This window comes from Heliangelus exortis, chromosome W (assembly GCF_036169615.1).
Source record: "Heliangelus exortis chromosome W, bHelExo1.hap1, whole genome shotgun sequence".
NCBI classification, from domain to species: Eukaryota; Metazoa; Chordata; class Aves; order Apodiformes; family Trochilidae; genus Heliangelus; species Heliangelus exortis.
In genome coordinates, this window is record NC_092453.1 from 12275711 (window position 1) to 12284620 (window position 8910).

At 43.3% G+C, this 8910-nt stretch overlaps 1 protein-coding gene across 1 annotated transcript in view; it reads right to left on the minus strand.

The window, feature by feature from the left end:
* Positions 1-2767, minus strand: part of LOC139789247 (netrin receptor DCC-like) — a 97084-nt gene extending 94317 nt beyond the window's left edge. The window contains exons 1-2 of the mRNA XM_071729748.1: positions 2746-2767; positions 1861-2101 (exon numbers count right to left, since the gene is read on the minus strand). Of these exons, the coding sequence (XP_071585849.1) occupies positions 1861-2101; positions 2746-2767 (263 nt within the window). The remainder of the gene's footprint in view (positions 1-1860; positions 2102-2745) is intronic.
* Positions 2768-8910: the final 6143 nt, after the last annotated feature.

The window sequence follows — 8910 nt, forward strand, 5'->3', positions numbered from 1 at the left end:
TGTGGTCTTCATGTTGTGGACACATCTGTACTTTGCATCACTGAGATATTTCCAACTTGCATAATCCATTGCATTTTAACACAAAATAAGCACCATCAAGCATGGAGTAAGAGTTACTAACAGATCCTATACACAAAATTCTCTTTTTTCTGCCCCTTTTTCCATCAGTATCCTGGTATGAGAGGAAAGAGCATGGACTAGCTCACTTTTAAACCTCAACTTTCATTTCAACCCCAAAGTGGAGGTGTATTGGTTGGCTCTTGGTTTCTTTCCTTCTAGATTAAAGCTTTGTTTTTGCCTTTTAACTTCAAGTGATCTTTCCAATCACCCTTCTGAGCAAGAAAAAATTCCCCTTTGATCCCATGTGGGATGAGCATGAAGATTAAAGAGGATCCCAAGAAGGGATTGGGAGATTGCCACCACTCCCCAGAAGGTTTTTTGGTTTATAAAGAACCACAGTGAAAAAAAAAAAACAACAACACATCACAAAACAAATGCTATTTTTCTGGCTGATCCCTGAAATGTCCCTGTGCCCTCTGTGATGCTGTCAGATGTCACCTAAATCCTCCCTGCTCTCCCCCAGCTGGGACCATCACCTTCCTCCAGACTTGAAAGTAACTTCTCTGACAATTCCTGTGCATCCCTAAGGTTGATGTCACATCCAATATGTACTTTTGCAATCAGAGAAACCTACTCCTTTGTCCAAAGAACACGTAATCAAGAAAAAAAAAAAAAAGATGTTTTTTCCTCTTGGGAAAATGAGGTTAATTTTAGCTCAGTAAGTTTGCAAGGCTGTAGGTGCAGATTTAAAAGTTTGAAACTCCAGGTGGTATTTTAAGCCTCCTGTTGGAGAATTGGTATAATTATTATTTTATTTGTTTTGTTTAGTTATTTTAACACAGAACCCCCAGCCTGATGCAAGAGACTCGTGAACCACAGAACTGTCACAGTTGGAAAAGACCTTGAAGATCCAACTGTCAACATCCCCCCCAGATAAAATATATCCATCAAGATCTCCATGACCCACTGGAGCATGTCCTGCTCCTTTAGCTCTCATCAATCTGGCACATTCCCACTTATTTTTCAATTAAATGCAGATTCCCACTCAAGTCCCCTCAAAAGCTGATCTAGCAGCACCCACACAAGCACCAACTGGTGCCTGAAGTCTCTCTTAACCGAGGTGAAATCCAGGACAAGATACTTCAAGTGATTGATGAGGAAGAGAAAAATAGAACTTAACTTTTTTTCTTGGGTACAAACCCATTTGCCAAGTTAGGAAAATAAAACACAGCAAGGAAATGTGAGGGTGAAACGAGCATCGATGAGGAGGAGTCATGCAACCACCAAACAATCTCTAGTGCCATCCTCACAAAAAAACAACCTCCTGTCCAGCTCCACATGGCTCAGATGGCCCAGAAAAGGTTCCCAATCTCCCCTGCTCCCTGCCTGTTTTTAAGGTCTCAGACCTTTTGCACTGCTCTAAAAGCTCTCTGGTTGTTTCGGGGTCACCAAATTCAGCTCTGCCAGTGCCACAAAGACTGCTTGAGCCTCTGCCTTCAGAGATGAAAGGTAAAACATGGAGCTAAAGGTGCTCTCTGTGAGATGGAGCAGTAATAACTGGAGGAGGCAAGATCCACAGAATCACTGTCAACACAAAAATGGTCCTTTATACCAAGCCAGTGAGCATTTTGCTAAATGTTGATGTCTACAAAAAGACACGGCAACAAAAGGCCTTTCAAGCTTCATGCTTCTTGAACCAGAGAGAACAAAAGATTGAGCCCAATATTATAGATACTTGAGAAGATCTTTGGGCACTCTGAGAACTCTCCCCATCTCAAAAAAAGAAGAGTTGATGCCTACCTGTTGATGCCATCCCTGGAGAAGAAGACTGTGTAGGTCTGGACGTTGCCTCTGGCTTCTGCGGGTGGGCGCCAGCTGAGACGGACAAAGCGGCTGGAGACCAAAACAGGGACCACATCTCGGGGGGCAGAGGGGAGGACACTGGAACTTGGGACAGCTGGAGGGGAAGGAGAGGACTCAGTCAGAGAGGCCAATGGCCCAGGAGTGTCAGGGAAGGCAGGAGGTGAGGTGGTAGCCAGGGCTGGGGGGTTTAGGATACAAAGGACCAAGGTGGCATGGGGTAAGCGTGAATAAAATGAGAGGGGATGGAAGAGAGAGAACAAAAATTAAAAACCAGTAAAATCACACCTTAAAATACACCTTCCTAAATCATTTAGGGCTAAACAGGAGGAGGCTACTCCCTTGGGCTACTTGGAAATGATTTTTTCTCCGAGTGAGCAGTGGGACAAGCTCCTTCGGTCCCTCCTATTTCACCCCTTCTGTCTCTCGTGCCCCAAGCAAGAAATCCGTGGCCACTCAAAGCCTGAAGCCTACAAAGCAGCTGGTCTGGGAAGAGCAGAAACTAAGGAGTGTTTCACCACATTATTTCTGAAAAAAATTCCATCCAAGTGGGATAAAATGAAAAGGGAAAAAACAGCAGGACTTCATGTTAACATTGTTCAGCATGGAAAAGTGTTCAGGCTATGTGTACAATCCAGAAAAGGCCAAACTAGAGATTAAAAAAAAATTCCTTGGAGAATAGTACCTTTTTATCAAGTTTTAGGGTCTGGTTGTTGCCCACTGGGCCCATGTGAAAGCTGCCTCATTTTTATGTGGTTTTTAACAATAAGGAATCAGCTGCACACTGATTTCCCAAGTGTCTTTTGAAGCACTCACTTACCCAACCTTCTCTGAGGACAAACACCATCTGATTTCCCACCCCAAAAAGGAGGTTTTCACCATGGGTAGAGACCAAAAAAGAACTTTATTTGCTCCTTATCTCACCTGTTTTATGGTCAGTACTAATAGAGTACTGTGAACCCTATTGGTAGCATTCATTTACTGTGGGATTTTTACCAGTGGTGGATGATCTCAAGAGCTTATGAAGAATCACTTCATGGGAAAAAAAAGCATGACATTCACTGAACACCACTGAATATTTGAGATATTATCCCTAAATTATTATTAAAAGCCATTAATAGCACTACTACCACAAGCAAACATTATTGCCTCTTATTCATGGTGATCAACCCCAAACCAGAGGGAATTAAGGAATTTCCCAGAGGCATTTCCAGAGTAAATGAAGTATAGAAAAAAAAACATTTAAGCTCTTTGCTTCTCAGCTCTTTGGGCTGTGAAGTGGGGAGGGGTTATTTGCCTTGAGGTCACATTTAGAGTCCTTAGTCCTGGGCCACTGCTCTAAATAATCTGCAAACACAAGGCTCAAGTAGAATCCTGTGTACACTCATATTGCAAAGATATAATTATTTTTTTTCACAGGCAGAAGGAAGCAGATTTGGGCTTCTGGTATTTTCTATATGTTGCCTCAGGTACTCCAAGTCTGAGTGCATTGCCTTCTCCTGAGAACTTCAGTAGGTAAACATCTCCAGAGGAGTATTAAGGGCAAAACTGGAAAAAAAACCCCAACAAACCTAGGAGGCTTTTCTATTTAGAGTTGTGGTACTTAAATCACACACAGTAATTCAGAAAAAATCCTGTTATTAACTATCTTGGCACCTGAGCATCAGTAGAAACTCAATTCTCCCACAAAACACCTCAATTTATGGTTCCACCACCAAATCCCCATCCTGCTGGTGGAGGACAACAGTCTGAGACCTCTCTTCCATCAAAACCCAGTGCTCTCATCACCCCAAAATCCAGACCCTGAGGACAAGAAGGACATTGAGGGGTTGGAGTGTGTCCAGAGAAGGGAATGGAGCTGGGAAAGGGTCTGGAGAGACCAGAGAAGTCCAGATCCTGGAGCAAAGGAGGCTGAGGGGAGAGCTTCTGGCTCTCTGCAACCCCCTGAGAGGAGGTTGGAGCCAGGGGGGGTCGGGCTCTGCTCCCAAGGAAGAAGGGATGGGAGAAGAGGAATTGAGCTGGAGGTTTAGATTGGAGCTTGGGAAGAATTTCTCCCTGGAAAGGGTTGTCAGGGCCTGGCCCAGGCTGCCCAGGGCAGGGCTGGAGTCCCCAGCATTCCTGGAGGGATTTCCAAGCCCTGGAGATGTGGTGCTGAGGGCCATGGGGCAGGGGTGGCCTTGGCAGTGGTTGGACTGGGTGATCTTTAAGGTCTTTTCCACCCAAAGTGACTGAATGATTCCATTCTCTGGTTTTATTTAGGTTGACTACATATATATGGGTGTCTAAACCCCCCCCCCCGACATTATGAGACCATTTACCCAACACAGATGAAGAATCCCAAAGAGCTTCTCCCACCACCAAACACCAATATTAACCTTTAAAAAAACAAATAAATATCAAGAAATATGGGCATGAATTTTGTCATCTCAGCCACAGGGAGCTGAGCAGCAAGGTGTCAACTTTGAAAAACAACAGGAAAAAAAAAAACAGATGAAAAGCAGTAAAATTAGAGAATCACAGAATGCTTTGGGTTCCAAGGGACCTTAAAGATCATCAAGATCCAACCCCCCAGGTTGCTCCAAGCCCCATCCAACCTGACCTGAGACACTGCCAGGGATGGGGCAGCCACAGCTTCTCTGGGAAACCTGCCACAGGGGCTCAGCACCCTCAAATTCAACAATTTCTTCCCAATGTTTAACCTAAATCTCCCCTCTTCCAGTTTAAAGTCATTCCCCCTCATCCTATAACTCCATGCCCTTGCCAAAAGTCCAACTTTCTAATCCCCATGTCAAAAAACTACTCAGTTTCACAGATTTTATTTCAGGAGTCATTTTTGCCTTTAAAAAAAGATTAATAATAATAATAAAACAAAAGAGTCACAGACTGGTTTGGGTTGGAAGAAACCTTAAAGTTAATCCAATTCCAACCCCTTTCCATGGGCAGGGACACCTCCCACCAGCCCAGGTTGCTCCAAGCCCCATCCAACCTGACCTGAGACACTGCCAGGGATGGGGCAGCCACAGCTTCTCTGGATTCCAGGATCTTGGGATGGGAGCTCTCTAAAATAAATATATTTCCTTCTGCCTTCCACTAAACTCTGCAGAGCCATCACTGACAAAAAGCAATTTCATTTTTAGTGTTGCAAACAGCCCCAGCACAATATGGAGGGACATGGAGCCTGGAATTATCTCAGCAAGTGATGCTTCAAATCCCTCAAGCTTTCACCTGACTCCACCAGCTCAATCCAAGCACCAGTGAAACCATCTCCATCAGGCTGACAGGCTCTGATTTCAGCCTGATGTGCCTTATATTAACTCCTTGCCAAGCACATCTTGCTCTGCTCTCCTGGCAGCAGGGATAATCATCAGCTTCTGCACAAAACAAGCATGAAACTTGACAGTTTGGGGCATTTTCCACAGAGCTAAATAACTATCAGACCAAGAGAGAAGGGCTGGACACAACTGATCCCATTTAGGAAGCCAAATGGAGCACCTCGAATCCAGAACAAAGTCCCCCATTATTTTTAATTCAGAACCAGCAGTGGCTTTTTGGTGAATTTCTTATTATTTCTAATTAATAGGATCCATCCTTGCACCCCTAATGATCGGGGGATCATTAACTAATTGAATTCTGGCTTTGTTTCTAGGCCAGGGGACATTCTAGGGACATTCTCGTTTCTAGGGACATTCTCTCAGACAACCTTTGTCCCCAGAAGGTCTCAGATTGTTCAAGTTACTCAAGTAGCTGAGTCCTGAAGAGTCAAACAAATATTCTGTGATTTTTTTTTTTTTTTTCAGGTGTTGTCTCCTCAGACCTCAAACCTCTGAGTTGGTTTTGTTTCTCTGACCTCCTGCCACGTCTTGGCCACACAAAAACTAAGAACAAAGATGAACCCATGAGCTGCTTCACTGCAAACCATATTTACCAGCACAGGAGCAATTTTAACCCAAACCATCTATACATTGACCACACAGCTCCAAGCAGAGATGGAAAAAGAAGGCAGATGGCTGTGCAATTAAAATATTTTCCTGGATTATGGGTGTCAGCTCCAAGCTCTACAACATTTTCAGTACAAGGTACAACATCTCACAAGCCCCTCTCTCATCTTTTCCCACCTGCACAATGAAATAATCATGCTTATTTTTTTCCATGTCTTTTTTTTTTTTTTAACTCTATGACATGAATCACAACATACACCATTCAGCAGGCAGAAATAATAATAAAAAAAACACCTCCAAAGTCACTTAGCCTGAGACAGAACTCAATATGCAGAGTAAATCCAGTGAGATGCTCAGACCTCAGGGAAATAAAAGTATCAAACCAGACTGATGAGGATCTAAGAGGTCTTTTTTTCCAGCTGCAATAGCTCAGGTGCCAGGATTACTTTGAGTTTTCTCACTCCAATTTTTTTCCCTGATGCAGGAATTACATCAGTGCAGTCACTCTGCATTTCTGCTTCACCCCATCACCTTCTCGTGCAAAATGGCATGAAAGAAATGCTGCCATCCAGCTTGAAAATCAACCAAGAGAACCAGCTGAGCCTGAATTTCCTGGAAAAGGGAGATTTGGAAATAATCCTGGCAGATTTTGAATGCTTTCCTGTTTTGGGAGGCAGATGAGCAGCAGAGGAACAAGGTCACCCATCACCCCATGGATGGGGCTTGGAGCAACCTGGGCTGGTGGGAAGTGTCCCTGCCCATGGCAAAGGGTTGGACTTGAAGATCCTTCCAAATGAAACCTTTTATGACTCCAGAAAAAAAAAAAGTCTCCCCACCAAAACCAGTTCCAAACACCACCAATCAGTTGGGTTGAATGCAAATTCTCATCCTTTATCATGTAAAAAACACTGAAAAAAAAATTACAGGAATATGTTTTCTATTTTTTCAGGTTGTTTAGGTTTGGATTTTTTTTTTTTTTTTTTTTTTTTTTTTTTGTCAGATAAAAGCAAGGAGCCAGCAGAACTAATCTAGACATTAATGAAACTCCCTGAGCCCCATTAGAGGAGCAGCTACTCCCAGACAACTCCAAGGAGGATATTTAGGGGGCTGTGTAGTGCTACTAATAGTTTGGTTAACACTATCTGCTTTGCCATGGTCTGAAAAAAAATTACACATAATATGGGTGTAGTTAAGGGAACATCTTCAAAATTGCTGCCTTTCTGCCCCTCAACTTCTCTCCTCAATCACCTGTAATTCCCAACTTTTTCCTCACCCATTAGGGGGGGATTTTTGCAGCAGAAAATCACCCGTTGGTGTTTTGGGAAAAGGATCCAGGGGATCTAATGGGAGAGAGATTTTCCTCAGGTTGGAGAGGGGGGGAAATAAAATCAAATAATTTTGAAACTGTTTTGCTTTATACAGGAGCTTCCCAAGGCAAAATTTAATCTGGAAATAATTCTATTGAAAGATGACAGCTGGAAGAAACACCAGTTTTGGTTAAAGTTACAAATTCTTGAAGAAAAAAAAATCCCATTCCATCTAAAGTGCTTCAAAGAGGAGTAAAGATGGGAGATGTGCCTGGGAGGAAGATCTGGATGGTGCTCAGCTTCCCAAGGCTGACTGCTCACTAGGGAAAGGGAGAGGGGAAAAAAGGAGAGGGGAAAAAAGGAGAGGGGAAAAAAGGAGAGGGGGAAGAAAGGAGAGGGGGAAGAAAGGTGAGGGGGAAGAAAGGTGAGGGGGAAGAAAGGTGAAAGGAAAAGGGGGGGGGGGAAAAGACGGGGGGGAAAAGACGGGGGGGAAAAGACGGGGAAATCCTCTTCGCCCCAGCTCTGAGAAGACAGTCACAGGGCTTTGGTTTGAAATGTTGTTTTTTTCTCCTCCTGGATAAAGCTTTGAAAGCCAACAGCTTTGCTTAGCAGAAAAATTGGAGGGCTAAAGAGAGCATCTTTCCTTTTGAAATATTAAGTGCAGTTTTATTTTTGAGCTGCAATAAATAATAATAATTAAAAAAAAGCAAAAATAAAAAGCTGCTGGGGCTGGGACTCTGGTTCCTCATCATCTAAGCCAGCCTCAAAGCCCATTTATAATTGTCAGAGAATATTAAATAATTGAGCAGTCTAACACAGCATGGAAGGGGGTGTTTTTATTGTGGAGGATCAGCTCAGGATTCATTAGTCATAATAATTCTGATTAGAAGGCTTGCAAGTTTTCTGCTGTTTCCTTTGAAAATTACAAGCCTGATTGCATAGGGATGGATACTGGAGAGGAAGACACTTAATTTGATCCCAGTTTATTGCATTGCCCTGTGTAAAGTTTCTTACCAGAGGGAATAGTCTAAGATGCCAAAAAAGAGCAAACAAACTCCTTAATATAAATAATTATTAAGTCCCCTAGAATAGAGTTTAAAATAAGGTGTTTCAGTGCAGTCTGGCTCCTCTTTGGCTGATGTCTGAGTCCTTGTTCTTTCCAAAGGTAGAAATCTAGCAAGAATTCCAGTAAAATTAAATAAATTCCAGTAAAATCAAATCAATTCCAGTCACATTAAGTTAATTCCAAGAAAATAAACTCTAGGAAAGGATTTGACAATGGGATGAATTATGATGGATTCACACTGAGTGCTGCGACTGCTTGGATGCCAACGGGCATTCAGAGCCAGACAGAAGTGGTTTTTCCCTGTCCTGAGAAGAAATTTGGGATAAAAGAGAGGGAGACAAATTGCATTTGGATAAGCCCAAAGCCTTCTGAAGTTTTTTCAAGGAGAAAGGGAGGGAGAGCTGCTGGCCAGAGGTGCCCGAGTATCCCTCCTCAGAAGAAGAAGCCTCCAGCTCCATCATTCCCAGCAAAAGGAGCATCCCAGCTTCTCATCCCAACTTTTCATCCCTCAAAGAAGGGATAACTCATCAGCTCTGACACTGCTGCCTCCAAGTGGCCATGGACATCAATGGTGAGGCTGGAACTGGACAAATCCAATCGCTGCACGTGCCTATCTGGCTTGGCACCAAGTGACAGACTGGGGAGGAATGGCTTTAAACTGAAAAAAAGGAGATTTAGG